General features: G+C 42.7%; 2 protein-coding genes across 2 annotated transcripts in view; both read right to left on the bottom strand.

Moving 5' to 3' along the window:
• The window catches only part of LOC309569711 (NACHT, LRR and PYD domains-containing protein 12-like), a 1,096,074-nt gene that overhangs the window by 789,967 nt on the left and 286,575 nt on the right, over positions 1–19,532 (bottom strand). The gene's annotated exons all lie outside the window — the stretch shown is intronic.
• LOC309569713 (NACHT, LRR and PYD domains-containing protein 3-like) overlaps positions 5,562–19,532 on the bottom strand; it is a gene marked incomplete at its 3' end in the record, with an annotated part of 81,353 nt that continues 67,382 nt past the window's right edge. Inside the window, exon 5 of the mRNA XM_082275675.1 lies at positions 5,562–7,270. Coding sequence (XP_082131801.1) covers positions 5,562–7,270 — 1,709 coding nt within the window. The remainder of the gene's footprint in view (positions 7,271–19,532) is intronic.

Raw genomic sequence — 19,532 nt, 5'->3', positions numbered from 1 at the left:
CCATAGCAGCCTTTTATTAACAAACTGTATACATAACAGGTAAATAACACGTTAAACCCAGTTTTTTACTGGAGCCTCAAGGTCCCGGTAGGCATCAACGAAGGAGGTACCTGCGTCCGACTTAATTAGGCCTCTAGCCGCCACAGCACCGGCTCGGAGACAACCAGTCGCAGGTACCAACATACCAACTACTGGGAGCCATACCTCAGATGGGTCCCTACCAAGTATAAGTTTGCACCATCAGGGAGCCGTACCTCAGACGGGTCCCTACCAAGTATAAGTTTGCACCATCAGGGAGCCGTACCTCAGACGGGTCCCTACCAAGTATACGTTTTGCACCATCTGGGAGCCGTACCTCAGACGGGTCCCTACCAAGTATAAGTTTGCACCATACTAACCTACCAGGACCTTGTACCCCACTTGCTGCCATGACAAAGAAACACCCCAAAAGAAGAAAGTCTCTGTTAAAACAAAAACAAGGGCAGCGGACCACAAAACCAAAAGTCAGAAAAAACAAGAAAATGGGAGGGAGGGTGGGAAATATTCTCCAATGCAGCTTTCCTCCAACTGAAGACTTCCTGAGGCCCCTAGCTTGACCTCTCCCTGTAGCTCCACCCCTTCCTGGCCAAAACACCAATTAAAAGTCCCAACACTTATATTTACTTTAGTACTGGGCTAAAAACTCCTCCTTGTCCCAAACCCCTTTAACCCCTGTCATGCCGGCCCTCCGTCCATGTCTCTTCTCTCCTTTACTCCGGGCCTCTCTCAACACGTTCTTCTAGATCCTCTCGCTCCAGAAGCTCAACATTAAGCGACAAGCTAATAGAGGTGTCTTAAACTTTAATTTATACTACTTGACCCCTTATATTGTAATTATTGTTGTTGCATATGTAGCAATATTTCCAGGCATTGGGCCTGATATGTGTTTGCCATGGTCACCGATAACACCAACAGCACATTTAAGCTGATTGCCCAAGTGTGAGGTTTGAGTCACCAAACAGGCCGGCATCTTTGGTTTGTTTTGTTTATTTTATATGGGGATGGGAGAAGGGAATGAGTGGGATACTCCTCTGGCTCAACTAGGTACAAATTGGGACACTTGAGAAAAAAATGCCTTTCAGTGCTGACTTATTGGCCCCTGTATTTGGTTAATATACTGCCATTTTGTGGTCATTTTGGTTATTGCTCCATCTTTTTCTATATTGCCTCCCTGCCACATCCTATTTTCTGTAACCTGAAGGCCCCATGCACACAGGGCATCAGAAAAAACGAGCTGCAGAGCCACTTCTAACGCCAGGAAAAAGCAGCTGCAAAAGCGTGCTTTTAGTAGCTTTTTCCATTGGAGTTATTGCACGTTTGGCCACGTTGCTTTTCACAGCGTTTTTTCTGCCTCCATTCTAAATCAATGGTTCCCTATGGGAGCCTATTGATTTGAATGGAAGGCGCATCGCAAGTCGGATCAGGATGATCCGACTTGCGATGCGACTTGTGCTCTGAGAATCTTGAGGTGGAACTCCACGTCAAAATGGGGAAAAAAAAGGCATGGGGATCCCCCCAGGTTTCAAACCAGGCCCTTCGGGTCTGGTATGGAATTATGCAATATGCTTTAGGCTAAGGTTTCTGTGTTTCTCTATGCAATGCAGGCAGATTGTGGCTGGTGGGAGGAGTCATCAGGGTGCTGTACAGCTTCTTGAAAACATCACAGCACCCTGTCTCAGAACTCTGATGCAAGCATTGGGCTGGCTCTAGGGAGTAGTTATGCAAATATCAGAATGCCCAGATGAAAGTCTGGAGGAGTGAGCATTCCAAGACAGAGCACAATGATGTGCAGCCCACCCTAAGTAACACCCACATGTTATGTTATGCCCCAGTGATTGGAAGACCTGAAATCCAATGAATAAAATAGGCAGGCCAAGGACAGCTAGGCTAAGGGAGAAAGCACTAGATGATGTTGGATGTCTTCCAATCATGAAATGATGTGGGCTCTATCTGACTTGCTGCAACTTCTAATGCACATTGTGAGAAGCTCACAGTATGCAGTAAAATCAGAGTCAGCAATTTTGGTACATGAGATACGCCGGTACAACTGTGCAAGGCTGAAGATAAGGCTTATGTTCAGCTTTAATTATATATTTTCTGCTGAAGCAAAATTAAGATTTTTAGCCACCAGTACAAGGAATTTTGGGGGGATGGGCTGCACATTCAGGCAAAAGCAGAACCCGCTTCAACCTCCTTGTCGAGACCCCACAGACATTGGATCAATCCTGTCACTGCTATCTGACAGACATCCCATAGGTCATATTCTGCTGCCTCTACTCATCTGATCATTGTGTGCTCTTTTCTAATGTAAAATATAAAATAAAATAAATATAAAATAAAACTTCGTAATGACGAAACGCATTGGGAGGAGCTAATCCAGCGTCACCTCGTCACACCCGGAAGCCCGAGGTCGGCCATCTTTTTGGTGGATCCAGGGAGATTGATCGCCAGAAGCCTCCGGTGCATCTTAGCAACTACATGCTTGTTCATTTGTTTTGTGGGTGAGTGCAATTCTTACTTTGTTTGCAAATAAACTGTATTTGGCGGTATCACACTATGGGCTTGTCCCGCTTGTCTATTATTCCCCACTCCATATCATTTCTGTGAGAGATTTACCATCAAGTTTTTGAGGGAAGCCAGTGCTGGTCTACACCTGTGGTTGAATTCTTCTGGAGCAGTCACGCTGGGAGTAGGCTGTAGTAGTCTTTAACTGTGCATATCCCATCTCTCTCTGGTAAGAGACTGTGTGTGGTGGATGGGATCACATGCTGTTTGTCATCATATTATTCACCTGGGTGAAAGCTCTATATTACACAACCATTTGGACTGAACTTTATTTTGATTATTGGTTGGATCATCTACCATTTGAGTGGACTGTACACTGTTTTGACTTAAGATATATCTGTGAAGTTTTACATGCTTTAACCTCATGATCCTGACAGATCTATGCTATCTATCTGTTTATCTCTTATGCATTGTCCAGCTGCCACATTTTGATTCAAATACACTTTAGCGCGACTCCCTTAGTCTTTTTCATACTCTTTTTTCTAATGTGTTCACATAAATACATATAAAGTCCACATATAGAAAACAAGTAATCCGATAATCAGTCAATTATCTGGAGAAGTTGTTAATAATTCCAATTTAACAGAAATGATATTCACTGGTCGCTCAGCGACGCTTAATATCCGCAGGGTCCTTCTGGCACTTGAACATGCTAGAAGAAATCCTCAAATAGGTGCAGCCGTTATAACGATAGACGCTGAAAAGGCCTTCGACAACATTTGTTTCAACTGGCTTTTTAAAGTTATGGAAATATTAGGCTTTTCGGGCTCTATTCTCCTGTTTCTTTGACAAATGTATAAATCGCCGACTGCTAAGTTCTCTACGCTAGATTTCACTCTGGATACTATCCACTTAACGAAAGGGACACGCCAAGGCTGCCCTCTTTCCCCTATTCTTTTTAATTTGGCCCTTGAACCTTTTATCTAGGCTTCTTAATTCTCCAGAGGGTATTAGCGGAATTCCTGTTGGGAACCAAACCTTAAAATCCGCTTTATTTGCGGACGATATTTTGATCTTTTCGTCTAATCCTCTTAAAGATTTCTTAATTCTTAAACAAATGTTTGCGACCTTCCGTCTCTGCTCGGGTTTTCGGATAAATTTTGATAAAAGCGAGGTATTAGATCTACATCCCCAACTGTCTGCTCACTGGCGTAGACTATCCCCATTCGCTATGGCGTCGCAATATATAACGTACCTTGGCATTCGCATAGGAAGGGACCCCTCATCTTTATACACCCTTAACTTCCCACCACTCATCTGTAAAATTGTCTCAGAGTTGCAGACCTGGGCGACCCTCCCTCTCTCACTCTTCGGGAGATGTCATTTATTTAAGATGGTATCTTTTCCGCATCTTCTATATCCATTACAGACACTTCCTTTTACTCTTGAAGCACTCGGATGTGCAGAGAGTAAATAAAGCATTGAACATTTTTTATGGGCTTCGAAAAAAACCTCGTATTGCTTTGGGAAAACTTTCTCTCCCGAGGTCTGAGGAGGGGGGCGTTTCTCCCTGATATTCGCCTTTATAATTTATCATGCTTATTAAGACAGGGTCTTGATTGGCTCACAGGAGCATCATGGTATTCTAATTTTGAGCTTGAAGAAGCGCTGGTATTTCCATATACCTCGCCAGCCATCCTCCACTCCTCTGTCAGGGTGCTACCACCCCATCTTAAAAACAATATTGTCATCAGAGACACAGTGGTGGCATGGAGGGAGGTGTGGAGGATGGTGGGCTTGCCCTCCAGTATCTCTAGTGACCTTACTATTCAAGGCAATCCCATGTTTATTCCCTCCACTACACAAGCAGCCTTCAGACAGTGGGCATCTTTGGGCTTCACTAAAGCCTCCTCGCTTTATGACGATATTACCAATCATTTTAAATCTTTTCAAGTGCTGAGACAGGAATTTAATCTGCCCTCTTCTCATTACTTTTTCTATTCACAAACGACTTCCTTTTTGCGGACTTGCTGTAGATATGGAACAAATCCATTTAAACCTTCCTTTATCAACGTAGTACTTCACCAAAAAGAATATTCTATTTCTATTCTATATAAGCATTTAGTGTCTCATTCTTTAGGTAGGATTCAACAGGTATTATTCCAGAAATGGTCTCACATTCTGGGGGACGAAACATTACCGGAAAAGCTTCTTAAGAGCTATAAAAGCATACACACTATTATTATCTCTGGAAACTCATTTTAGAATAATGCATCGGGCTTACTATCCTTTTCGACATTGCCCAGATGATCCCACCCAAGCGCAATGTCCGTAATGTAAAATCACCTTGCCTACACTTTTACATCGACTCTGGGAATGCCCCCATATCAGCAACTTCTGGGACAGCGTGCTGGGTTATATTTTTCTTATTTCGGGTATGGGTTTACCTAAGACTCCTACTACCTGCCTTTTTAACTGCATATCCTTTTCTTCACAATGGACTCACCTCTGCCTCTTGGCAGCACACAGAACGATTATGGCTAACTGGATTAACCCCACCCCACCCCACCAAATCTCTCACAGTTTCAACAATCTTTGCTGTCCCTATGCCAACTGGAAAGACTTGACGTTATGCTTTCAAACTCACGTACTACCCCGAGATTTTTTTACCAGATGGAGATAATTTCTGGAATATGCATTTTCAGAGGAGAGCTTGACAGATATGATACGCTCTTTTAGATTCACTGAATGGTATTCTTCTAGGGACATTGCCGATTTTCTTGGCAACACAAGGGTTGCAACCTAGATAGGCTCAGGCTGAATCTTGAATCCCCCCCCCCCCCTTTTTTTGTTGTTTTTTTTTTTTTTTCGTCTATTTATGCAAAGCCTTGGAGTGTTTGCCCCAAGTAGTTGGCTGCATTAACACTGTTGTTTTATATTTTTTGTTGGATTTTGTATGCAAAAAGGAAAATAAAATTTATGAAAAAAAAAAAAGAAATGGTATTCATAGTTTATTTTTACCTCAAACTCTTGATAGTGTGTAGAGCCGGTATAAATTTCCTCAATCCTTCATTCTGAATTTTACATGACTCTAGATTCACTTCTTCTGTCTCTCTGCAGGATTGAAGGATAAAAGACAGCACAGAGCAATCCAGAGGGCTGAGGGGGACCTCAGAAAAGTCAACTTTGCTTGATCCAATATATTGTGACACCAGAGCTTTATTCCTGCTCTCATAGAGATAGTAGAATACATTAAGAAGCTCTCTGCTGCCTCTTATGAATTTGTTAGGTCTTTGTTCTGGAATTTTCTTCTGGATCCAGGTGATGACATGTCTGGCAGCCTGAGTAGACAATTCTCCCACATGAGACTTTAACATGAATCTAGTAGAAGAGTCTGAGAGACCGCAGAGGAAACGGATGAATATTTCAGCACGGCCATCTTTGTAAGATTCAGCATCACCAAGTGTTTCCTGTAATCTGTCAGCATTATAGTTAATAAAATTAACTAAAGCTGCAAAAAACTCCTGAAGAGTGAGATGTAAGAAGGTGTAATCCACATCAGGGGGCTGACCAGATTCCATCATGAAAGATGAAAAGAGATGATTATCATTTCTCACACTGAATGACTCCAGATGACGCTCATCAAATACAATCATGTGATTCATGACTCCATGTTCTGCCATCCACCCAATAGATGTCAGCAGTTCCCGGGCAGTATGACCACCATCTTTATTCTGGCTGTGATTGGCCAGAATGTTGCAGACAAAAGTCACAAAGAGTTGTGTCACTGTTTTGGGTAATGATGTCATCAGCTGATCAGTGATTGTTGGCTGGGCTCTGAAGCACATTGATAACACTGTACAGATGATCCAGCAGTATGATGGGATATAACAGAAAGTGTACAGTGTGTCATTCTCCTGCACATAATGAAAAGCCTTTCCTGATAATTCCTCATTTCCAAAGAAATTTTTAAAGAAGGTCAGTCTGTCTCCATGGAGAAATCCCATGATATCAGCTATTCTCGTGAATACACTGGTATCAACTGATGCTAGTCTGGTTGGGCGGCTGGTTATCAGTACAGAGCAACCCTTAAGAAGACTCTGCCTCACCAAACTGACCACAATCTCACCACAATTTGCCTTGTAAGCAAAGAGTCTACTTGAACTAAAATCCATTCGGTGAATACTTTCATCTAATCCATCAAATATAAAGAGAAGTCTCTCTGGATCTTGTAAAATATTTCCAATTTGACTCTTCAGATGTGGATATTGTTGAAGAATCATCTCCTCCAAGCTGACCTCTCCCAGTCTATTAAGGTCCCGGAATCTGAAGAAGAAGACAAAGGCAAATTTCTGGTAGTGTTTTCCGGTCACCCAGTCATAGACCAACTTCTGCATCAGTGTGGTCTTCCCTATTCCTGGCACTCCGCTCACCATTACTGCATGTGGTACATGTTGTGACTGGTGTTTCCTTCGGAACAGTCTGTTGGGGGAAATGTGTTCCAGTCCAGTTTGTGTTTTCTTCAAGCATTCCTCATGTTTTTCCCCAGTCTGTATTAGCTCATTCTGGTGACGTTGCCTGAACTGAACTGTGGAGACTACAATCAGCCTCACATAACGCTCATTGATGAGGAATCTTTGTGGTTCCAGGGTAGTTCCTGGGGGTCTATGCTCCACTAGAGTCTCAGTCTTCTTCATAAGATATTGTTTGTGCTTTTCCTGAATATCTGGGAATATAATGGAAATATTTAATGATTAGTTAAAACAAAAATGAACAGTGTCATGTTTAGTCTAAGCAAAACTTTGTGTCATATTCTGAGCACAGATCTTTGGTAATGTACTACAAATACATATCTTTTTAACTCATTGATAAACGTAATACACAGACTTGCTGTACACAGTTAATGAATACCTGAGTCAAAAATAATAAATTTTGGTGATTGGCAAATCACATCGCCTGTTTTTTTTAGGGATATAAATCATTTTTATATAACATGTGTTCTATCTTATAAATCCACTGTCACCCTAAAACTTGGTGGTCAGTTCTCTAGCCATGCTTGGAACTCAGTCTGCTCTTCTCCAATGATCAGACTTGTCCTGACAGCCCCCCCGCCCCTGCCCCTGCTGCACAGCCATTCACTGGGAATCTCAGAGTACAATTGCTTCTCCTCCCCCAGCTCTTATGCAGCCGAGTTCAGAGGGAATGTTATCACTTATAGAAAAAATAGTAAAAGGGCATTTATGATGTTTTTTATATCTATAGTATCATGTTTTGCCTTTCATTTCTATTTTAAACTGAATGGGTTGTTTTACAAAGTGATCCTCTGCAATCACTTTAAATCATCCAATCGTGTTAATTTTTAGAAATGCAAGAAGAATCAACATGGGCGAAACAAACAATGAAAACTATTAACCATCTTGCTGTCTGAGGGCAATTTTTTTCATTTTTAACACACGGTAAAATCTGCATTTTTTGCTAGAAAATTACTTGAAATCCTTAAACATTATATATTTTCTGAAAGCAGAGACCATGGAAAAGAAAATGATGGCTATTGGAATGTTTTAAGTCAAATTATATTTGTGCAGTCATTTATCAAATACAAATTTTTATGAAAATATACACTAAAAATAAATTTTAGTGCACACAAAACACGCCTTTTGCAGCCGCCCGATTGCTTACACACACCCCCAGTAATGGCTGTCCCCCTGCACTCAACCCTGCCCTGCTAATTGGTATGCCCAGGACCAGCATGGCAAGTGCCACCAAGTAGAGGGAGGCAGTTTAGAGAACTTCTGTTCATTGTCCATCCCTTCCACATATACAGACATCAACTAGGATCAGGCTGGGAGAGTGGTAGTTTCCCTTTATTCATTTACACTACTGGATGAATGATGTTCCATGCCAGCACCCCAACTCCTGAGTACCAGTGTGTCCATGTATTTTAATCTTTCTTGGAGTGGCACCATAAGATTTATACTTGTAGGTCCCTGTGCCACTTTCCCAGCCTTTATTGCTGGGGAAGAATCCAATGCAATATGATCTGCACTGCATTAGATTCATTAGAAGGTGAGACATTAGGGCCCCCCTCATGTCTCATTAAAGAGAATATGACACCAAAAATATCACAAAGGGGAATATTAAACTGATGACCTATAGGGGACTTTTAAATTGCCACCTGTGGAAAATATAGAGTACTGAAATGTCATTGGTGCACAAATGTCTATTTACTTGGTGCATACTCATCTTTCATATTTTGCCACAAAAATGTGTAAGTTGTTATGTTTATAACCCCTAAAGTTAACTTAAATGCATTTTTTACTGAAATGTTGCTTTTCCTAAACTGCTGCGGTATTGTGTGACAAAAAAAAGGGGAACTACCACTAATTTATTCTCTAGGGTGTCTACTTTCAGAAAAGATATCATTTCTGGGGGATCAATGCAATCTTAACCACTTGCCGACTGCTGCACGACTATTTACTGCGGCAGTCAGCCCCCTACAGGCAAAGTGACGTAGGGGTAGGTCGCTCGCTCCCGCCGCTCTGGGGCACGCTCCCCCGGCACCGCTGATGGTCTGATTGGGTTCAGAACCGATCAGTCATCAGGTCCAGGCCAATGATTTTTGGCCTGGACCTGTTGATCGGTCCTGCCCAATCAGATACTGTCTGTGCCTGTGTAATGTAAACACAGGTACAGAAAAGACCCGCTCTCTCCTCCCCAAATCCTTTTTGGATTCATCTCATCACTCTATCTCATTCATATCACCTACAGGAATTTTTTCTACACTTGGTGAGCACTCTCTTTTCGGACCAGTTGATGTATCCGTATATAGAATCAATAACTGAACCATATCCAATACTTATTATGTATTCTTATGTATTTTAGAAAATTTCTTGGTCCAAGGGAGCACTCACTGCCACCATTAGGTATATCACTCAGGAGCTCCGTCTACTACCCGGACAGTGTTTATCCCCGATGCGCCTGGTATTATCTGCACCTCAGCCCCGGGGGAGACCATGCCTGCGATGCCTTCACTATTCTCTCCCATTTGGGGCTACACTTTGTGTCCAAATAGATTTTTTGAGACATTTAAGGTAAATGTTTTTTGTACATTTTTTCTTAGGTACCCTTTTTATCCTTTTGCTGTTCTGGTGCAACAATGCATAAATTTATTTCCCCTCTTTAGACACTTTTCCTGTACCCAATGCTCCTGATGAATGGACGGAGGTCCAAGAAACGCGTCGAGCCTACGAATAACTCAGTTACTTTATCCTATTTTATTTTTTTCTATGAATTGACAAACAAACAGTTTTTATATTGACATTATTATGCTCAGAGATCCTGTGTGATCCTATTTTTATGTATTTATGTTTTTCAATATAAATTGTATACTGTATATTATGTTGTTTCTTCATAAACTCTGCAATTGTTAATTGTTTATATTTACATGTATTATAACTAATTTATCCATTATACAATAAAATTTCCCCAATTTTATCACTTAAACGCCTCATTTAAAGTCCCATTTCTTCTTCCCCCATTTTTTCGACATATTAGGGATGGAGGTTTTTTAAGAATGCAAGGTGTGGCAGACCATAATCTGTTTTTCTGTATTAATAACACAAAAAAAGTTCTTTAAAATTGTTATTTTTGATAGAGAGCCAATTATTGAAAAAAGTATTGAAAAAAAAATGAGATTTCTTTGGATTTAGTGCCTGGGGGGTCTAAAAAGTGTACCTGTGAAGTTTTAGCTCTGTAGCATGTCCAGAACCATAAAAAAAAAAAAAGTTTGTTTGTATAAGAATTGCAGTAGAGCAGGATAGTGGCTCTGCTATTTTCACACCTGGCCGTTTTTGTTGCAGGCGTTTATTGGGCTTTTTTGTGGACAAAAAAATGCCCAAAAAAATGCCTGCGACAACACACCTGGGCCCAAAAAAACGCCTGCAACACACCTGGGCGTTTTTGTTGCAGGCGTTTTTTTGGGCATTTTTTGGGCGTCTTTGGAGGCAGGCATAACATCTGAACTTCTGTATTGGGGTATATATACACACACACTTATATGTATTTATACACATACACACATATAGGTGTGATAGGAGTGAAGCCCTATGCCTGCAAATTATTTAATTAGCGCAGACGTTTTTTTGGGCATTTTTTGGGCAACTTTGGAGGCAGGCATAACATCTGAACTTCTGTATAGGGGTATATATACACACACACACTTATATGTATTTATACACATACACACATATAGGTGTGATAGGAGCGAAGCCCTATGCCTGCAAATTATTTCATTAGTGCAGGCATATGGTTCTGCTACTTTCACACCTATATGTGTGTATATGTATATATATAGCGAAGCCACTATCCTGCTCTACTGCAATTCTAATACAAACAATCTTTTTTCTATGGCGGTCACCCTGAAATGGAAGGGTTTGGTCACCCTGCCATAGCAGTTAGAGTCAGTTAACCCTACACTACACTAAAGTCACCCTGACACTTAACACTTTCCCTACAGAAACTAGATTATTAAATCTAACTATAGTGTAAAATAGTACCCTAACTACACTAGATATCCCTTTCCTCACACTAATAATTGCTAAATGACACTTTTGAAGCAGGAGTAACAGAACTGCTTCCACTCTCTTCCACATCCCTGTATTACAATGCTAGAGATTTGGCGGGGCTATGTTATATACTGGGGGGCTTTTAAAGCCCAGTACCTGTCCCATTGCATTTTTGTCGGTTCTGGTTGCCGAATTCCGAACTTTTTCAGCAAAAAGATCGGAATTTGGCCGAATTTCGAACAGTCAATGTTCGGGTCAAACCGATGGTCGACCCGAACTGTTCGATCATCCCTAGTAATCAATAGATTACTGTCACTTACAAAAAAACACAAAACCGCTGTGTTAGCAGAGTCAAGCCTGATCCCTGCTAGCATTAGAAGTTTTTTTTGGTAGCGGTTGAAATAGTCCTTGACAACCAGGTGCTTTTTTTACCTGTGAGTCACACTACTCTACCGGTAAATTTAGTTGCTAAAATGTTAAAACGGTGGTACAGTAGTAAAGAGGCCTACAGTATACTGACCATGTCAGATGAGAGCAATGGGGAAGCCTCACTGGCAGAATCAGGGTCAGTATACGAACCTGAAGAGAGCAGCGGCTCCCTGACAGACCGATCTGACAACGGATGGGTCCCTGTTAGAACCAGGCGTACCAGACCCCATTCTGGAGTTGAAGAGGTGCAGAGATCGCAGCGTGCTCGTATGGAACAGAGTGTCGGTACTAGTGCCGCTCAGCCTTCTGGTGACCTGGCAAGCACCAGCGGCCTAGTACACCCTGGACCTAGTACAACCAGCACTGCAGTAACACTTGGTGACGTGCCGAGTCCCATAAGTGCAGTTGAAGCTGGTGCGGTGGCTAGCAAAAGTAGTGGCCCGCAGCCATCGCGTATTCAAAGACAGGCCCGTAGAGCCCATAGTGCCCTCCCTGATGCGCTGGCATAGCCTAATTGGCAGCCCACGGATACTACAGCACCCGTACTTTCCCCATTCACTGGCCAACCTGGAATCCACGTGGAAACAGACAATTTTACGCCCCTGAATTTTTATGAGCTGTTCTTCACGGAAGATCTTTTCAGATCTATTGTGGACCAATCAAATTTATACGCTGGTCAATTAATCGCCGCCAACCCAAATTCGCCCCTTGCCAGACCATTCGGCTGGAAACCTATAACGGTTTCTGAGTTTAAAATCTGTCTGGGCCTTTCCCTCAAAATGGGCATAACCAAAAAGTATAAATTGCGGCTATATTGGTCCACTAGCCCAATTCACCATATGCGCGTGTACTCTGCCTCCATGTCCAGGGCGAGATACGAGCAAATTCTGTGATTTTATGCATTTCAACGACAATGAAATCTGTCGTCCTCGGGGAAACCCTGAATATGATCGGCTCCACAAAATTCGGCCCCTCATAGACCACTTCAATCAGCGGTTTGCAGCCTTGTTTACCCCCCAACAAGTTGTCTGCGTTGACGAGTCCCTGATTAAGTTTACTGGCCGCCTTGCTATGAAACAGTATCTCCCCAGCAGGCATGCCAGATACGGGGTCAAACTGTATAAGCTGTTTGACAGGGCCACAGGCTATACAGTTAGTTTCCGGGTCTACGAGGGAAAAGATAGCTCTGTGGAGCCCCCCCCAACTGCCCAGACTACATAGGGAGCAGTGGCAAGATAGTTTGGGACTTGGTGTCACCCTTATCCAAAAAGGGGTACCATTTGTATGTGGACAATTTTTACACAAGCGCCCCCCTATTTAATCACCTGCTCGAATTACAAATTTGTGCATGTGGCACCGTGCAATCTCATCGCCGGGGCTTCCCCCAATGCCTTGTAAATTCCCGGCTTAGTCGGGGGGAGAGAGCCTGCTTGAAAACTGACAAATTGCTTGCAGTGAAGTGGAGGGATACATGGAATGTTTTCGTTCTGTCCTCTCTTCACGCAGACACGACAGTCCAAATTACTACGGCAACTGGCGTTATGGAGAAACCCGTCTGTATCCATGACTATAACCTTAATATGGGAGGGGTGGACCTTAACGACCAGCTTTTGGCTATTTAGTTGCCTGTAAAGCCAGACGCTGGTACAAAAGAAAAAAGTGTCTGTTTATTTATTCCAATTGGCTATGCTGAACGCCTTTGTACTATACAGAGCTTCAGGACGAACCGGATCCTTCTGAGAATTCCAGGAAGAGATCATCAATGCCTACCTGTACCCAGGAGGTGTTCCTGCCCAACTTCCCCTTCCAGATGCAGTGAGCCGGCTGCACGAGAGGCATTTTTCACTTGTCCTCCCGAGTACCCCTACCCAAGATGTTGTGTCTATAGCAGGCGTGGATTTAGGCGTGACACCCGCTATTATTGTCCCACCTGTCCTGACCAACCTGATCTCTGCATCGGGGGAATGTTTCGAGCGCTAGCACACACTAGTGGAGTTTTAGTAGAGGATACAGCACGACACAGTTTAGGGCACACTAACACAGGGTCTTGAAAGATGTTCGATGGCTATTGACATTTTGAGAAATCCCTAAGCTGGAAAGTTGCAGTTCACAAAAAAAAGTGTAAAAAAAATACAAAAAAATATAAAATAAAAAAGCCAAAAACAGTTGTCATCTCAGTTTTTATGTTCTTCTACTCTTCCTACTGTACTTTTACTGTACTTTGTTTGTTTTTCATTCTTTTGTTAACCTGCTTCCCTTGCAGGTGCTCGTCGGCTGCCACACTGATTTTATATATTCTGACACAAACAGCCTTTGCGCTCAGCATATATGGATACCTCTGATGGCAGCGCTGTGGTAGGTTGATTTCACCACTGCAGTTAAAATACCTTTATGTATACGTGGAATATTGTCATGTATGCCCGCCATTAAGAAGTGGGTTTGGATGTTTGGGCGGTTAATGGTGTGTATACTACACAATATTCCTGTGGAGATTTCTGTTAGGTTCTCTTTTTTTCATTCAGCCCACAGGCTGCATGAAAAAAAAAAAACTACACTATATGCCAAACAAGGACCAGCAATGTACTGGTACTTTGCTGGACTTTGGTTATACCAGGATGATGCCTGCAGATTTAGGCATATAAGATATATATATATATATAATATGTATGTAATGCATTAATATGCTAAATATAGAGGAAGCATTTTCATATTTTGTATTAATTATCAAATTTTTATGAATTGTCCTTCATGATTCTAATTGTCCTATTATGCATCTCTAGATTGTGTGTATATACACACTGTGAATGTCTTAAAACAAATTGCTGGACCCTGATGAAGCATCAGCAGCGAAACGCGTAGCTCCAGCGATGGAATAATTTATACAAGGCCCTTTTTGGGCGCATCTAAATACAATGATCCTCTAGATTTTGTCCTTCACATATGTAAATGGTCCATGTAGCTGGTGCTAATGTAATTCTTTTATTGATGTATATTTAATACATTTTGGTATTTTTTTATAAAAATAATTTCATATGTGGTATATATTTGTCTCAGAGGCACATTTAAATCCCCCTTTTCTCCAACTCTGCCTCTCCAGGGCAGATTGGGAAACCCTCTTTTTTCTTGCCAAAAGTTTCCATATGGGGGAAGGTGCCATTATATCTATGCATTTTTTCAACAACCCATGATCTCCCCCTCCACAACCAATCATGCAGCAGTCTCTTCTTCTTTTTGATGACTCTGTTAGCATGGTTTCCCAGGGCCATCCACCTAGCCCTGCCCCAGAAGTGGAAGTGGTTGAGTGCACAGATGCCCAACCACTTATGTCTCAAGATGAGTACATGGGAGGACCATCGCAGCACGTCTCAGATAATGACACAGGTGCCAACTGCTGCGGAATTCCAAATTGTGGAGACCGACAAGGGTTGCAGGGGTGAAGACTGCGTGGAAGATGATGTGGAGGACGATGAGGTCCTCGGCTCCACATGGAATGAACGTCATGCAGGTGACCTGAGTGGTTTGAAGGAAGAGGCTGTTGTCGCACAGAGCCACCAGCACAGCAGAAGAGGGAGCAGGGTGCAAAAGCGGAGCCGTCGTGCCCTAGACACAAAGCCTGCTACTGCCCAACGCAGCAAGGAACCGAGCACATCAAAGCCAGCTCACAGGTGTTCCCTAGCGTGGCAGTTCTTCAGACAATGTGCTGATGACAGGACACAAGTGGTTTGCACGCTGTGCAATCAGAGCCTGAAGCGAGGCATAAACCTTCTCAACCTGAGCACAACCTGCATGACCAGGCATCTAAGTGCAAAGCACGAGCTGCAGTGGAGTAGACACCTCAAAAACCAAGAAAGGTCTCTGGCTCCTCCTGCTTCCTCTTCTGCTGCAGTCTCGGCCTCTTCATCCACCTCTGTAGTGAGAACGGCACCTGCCACCCCGCAAACAGAGGATCTGCCAGCAACACCACCACCTGGGTCACCAACAACCATCTCCACAATGTCCCGTGGAAGCGTTCAGCTTTCTATCTCCCAAGCACTTGAGTGGAAGAGGAAGTACCTCCCTACCCACCCGGGATCCCTGGCCCTGAATTCCAGCATTTCAAAATTCCTGGCCTTTTAAATGCTGTCATTCCGTCTGGTGGAGACGCAGAGTTTTAAAAGCCTTATGGCGGTGGCTGTCCCACAGTACGTCGTGCCCAGCCGCCACTACTTTTCCAGGCAAGCCATCCCTTCCCTGCACAACCAAGTGGGTGACAAAATGAGGTGTGCACTGTGCAACGCCATCTGTGGCAAGGTCCACCTAACTACGGATACATGGACCAGTAAGCATGGTCAGGGACGTTATATCTCCCTAACAGCACACTGGGTAAATGCAGTGGCGGCTGGGCCTGAGGCGGATGGCAGTTTGGTGCATGTCCTTACACCACCGAGGATTGCAGTGCGCTTCAGTTTGCCTCCTGTTCCTAACTCCTCCTACTCCGCTTCTTCATCCTCTACCGCCTCCTCATCCGGTCAGCGTAACACCTTCACCACCAACTTCAGCACAGCCAGGGGTAACCGACAGCAGGCAGTTTTTAAAACTTACCTGTTTTGGGGGAAAAACCACACACTGCGCAGAAGTTGTGGAGGAGCATTGAACAGCAGAGCGATGAGTGGTTGGTGCCAGTGAGCCTCAAGCCCGGCCTGGTGGTGTGCGATAATGGGCGAAATCTCGTAGCAGCTCTGGGCCTAGCCGGTTTGACACACATCCCTTGCCTGGCGCATGTGCTGAATTTGGTGGGGCAGAGGTTCCTTAGAAATTACCCCTATATGTCAGAGCTGCTGCAGAAAGTGCGGGCCGTCTGTGTGCACTTTCAGCATTCTCACCCTGCTGCTGCTCGCCTGTCAGCGCTGCAGCGTAACTTCGGCCTTCCCGCTCACTGCCTCATATGTGACGTGCCCACAAGGTGAAACTCCACCTTGCACATGCTGGCCAGACTGTGCGAGCAGCAGCATGCCATAGTGGAGTTTCAGCTGCAGCACGCACGCATGAGTCCCTCTGTGGAACAGCACCCATTCACCACCAGTAACTGGGCCTCCATGCGAGACCTGTGTGCCTTGTTGCGCTGTAACATATGCAGACTAGGCAGCAATGTAATCTTTTTTCCCTAAATGGGTGTTTTTTGAATAGCAGACTAGAACAACAGTATCCAACAAGTGTATCACACACGTACAGATACAGACTAAGCCGCAATTTAATATCTTTCTGTCCCCTAAATGTTTTTTTTTATTGCAAGGCGCAATACAACAGTATGCAATGGGTGTATCTCACTGTAACATACGCGGACAGGGCATCAATAAACTCTTTTGTCCCCTAAAAAGTTTTTTTTATTGCAAGGCGCAATACAACTGTATGCAATGGGTGTATCTCACTGTAACATATGCGGACAGGGCATCAATAAACTCTTTTGTCCCCTAAATATTTTTTTTTATTGCAAGGCGCAATACAACAGTATGCAATGGGTGTATCTCACTGTAACATACACGGACAGGGCCGCAATCATCTTTTTTTGCCCCTAAATGGTATTGTTTATTGCAAGGCGCAATACAACAGTATGTAAAGGGTGTATCTCACTGTAACATATGCAAACAGAGCAGCAATTAACTCCTTTGTCCCCTAAATAGTTTTTTTTATTGCAAGGAGCAATACAACAGTATGCAATGGGTGTATGTCACTGTAACATATGCAGACAGGGCCGCAATCAACTTTTTTTGTCCCTAAATGTTTTTTTTTATTTCAAGGCGCAACACAACAGTATGCAATGGGTGTATCTCACTGTAACATATGCAGACAGGGCCGCAATCAACTTTTTTTGTCCCTAAATGTTTTTTTTTTATTTCAAGGCGCAATACAACAGTATGCAATGGGTGTATCGCACTGTAATGTATGAATGAAAAACTGTAACATACGCGGACAGGGCCACAATCAACTTTTTTTGCCCCTAAATGCTTTTTTTATTGCAAGGAGCAATATAACAGCATGCAATGGGTGTATCTCACTGTAACATATGTGGACAGGGCCGCAATCAACTTTTTTTTGTCCCCTAAATATTTTTTTTTTTTATAGCTAGGCGCAATACAACAGTGTGCAATGGGTGTATCTCACTGTAACATACGCGGACAGGGCCGCAATCAACTTTTTTTGCCCCTAAATGTTTTATTTTATTGCAAGGCGCAATACAACAGTATGCAATGGGTGTATCGCACTGTAAGGTATGAATGAAAAACTGAAAAATAATTGTCCCCTTAATTGGTGCTTGTTGAATAGCAGATTTGAAATGCAGTGTCTGTCTAAACGCTGTAAGTCATAGTAAAATATGAAGGAAAAAAGTTTTTTCTTATTAAAATGCAGATTAAGCACACACATATGCACTGAGGTTGCATGAAATGTGCAGCACTGCACGCCTAACAGTTTGGATACTGTTGTTCTATTCCGCTATTGAATAAAAAAAAAAACCCCATTTGAATGAAAAACTGAAAAATCATTTTTTTACTCTAAATACTGTAAAATAATTATTGTCCCCTCACATTGGTGCTTTTTGAAGAGCAGGTTAGAAAAGCAATGTCTGTCTGACATACAGTCTTTAAAGTTAAATATGAAGGAAAAAATGTTTTTTCTTTTTTAAATGCAGATTAAGCAGACACATATGCACTGAGGTTGCATGAAATGTGCAGCACCGCACGCCTAACAGGTTGGATACTGTTGTTCTATTCTGCTATTGAATAATAAAAAAAAAAAAAACATTTGAATGAAAAACTGAAAAGTAATTTTTTTACCCTAAATACTGTAAAATATTTATTTTCCCCTCACATTGGTGCTTTTTGAAGAGCAGGCTAGAAAAGCAATGTCTGTCTGGCATACAGTCTTTAAAGATAAATATGAAGGAAAAAATGTTTTTTCCTTTTTAAATGCAGATTAAGCGCACACATATGCACTGAGGTTGCATGAAATGTGCAGCACCACACGCCTAACAGGTTGGATACGGTTGTTCTATTCCGCTATTGAATAAAAAAAAAAAAAAAAGGTTTGAATGAAAAACTGAAAAATTATTTTTTTTTAACCCTAAATACTGTAAAATAATTATTTTCCCCTCACATTGGTGCTTTTTGAAGAGCAGGTTAGAAAAGCAATGTCTGTCTGACATAAAGTCTTTAAAGTTAAATATGAAGGAAAAAATGTTTTTTCTTTTTAAATGCATATTAAGCACACACATATGCACTGAGGTTGCATGAAATGTGCAGCACCGCATGCCTAACAGACTGATAACATTTTTTTGTTTCTCCTTTCTCCTCCTCACTTGGCTCAGGTCAGGGCATAAAGATCGTTCACTGCACCCCCACACAATACAATCAATGTAGATTGCCGTCTGATTAAAGCAGATTGTTCCTATCCTATGCTTTCCCTACAAGCAATCTCTCCAGCCTGGCCCTATAGTAAACTCCTATCTCTCCCTCCGGGAAAAAACATTGTGCACTGCACCCCACACAATCAAATCAATGTAGATCGCTGTATGATAAAGCAGATTGTTCCGCCTATGCTTTCCCCACAAGCAATCTCTCCAACCTCGCCCTACAGTAAACTCCTATTTCTCCCTCAGCAGCAGTCAGGAACCTCTCCCTACAGTAGTTATAGCAGAGTGACGCGTGGCTATATTTAGAGTCTGGGTCACATGCTGCACTGGCCTATCACAGCCATGCCATTAGTAGACATGGCTGTGATGGCTTCTAGGGCACACTAGTTAAACGCTTGCTGATTGGCTGCCTTGCACCTGTTGAAAGCGCACCATAAAACCGCACCAAAACATCAAATAACGTTACCGAAAAACGGACAGAAATGTCCGGGTTCGGGTCCGGGTACCGAATACCCAAAAGTCCGGTACTAACACGAGCAATACAGTCCGGGTTCGCTCAACCCTACTCACCATGCCTCTCAGCAAACAGCTTGGGGTGTCTACTTTCC

This window comes from Pelophylax lessonae (genome assembly GCF_965119305.1).
Source record: "Pelophylax lessonae genome assembly, chromosome: 13".
Taxonomy (NCBI): domain Eukaryota; kingdom Metazoa; phylum Chordata; class Amphibia; order Anura; family Ranidae; genus Pelophylax; species Pelophylax lessonae.
The sequence above is the reverse complement of the archived record's forward strand: the minus strand, read 5'-3'. Positions and strand labels throughout refer to the sequence as shown.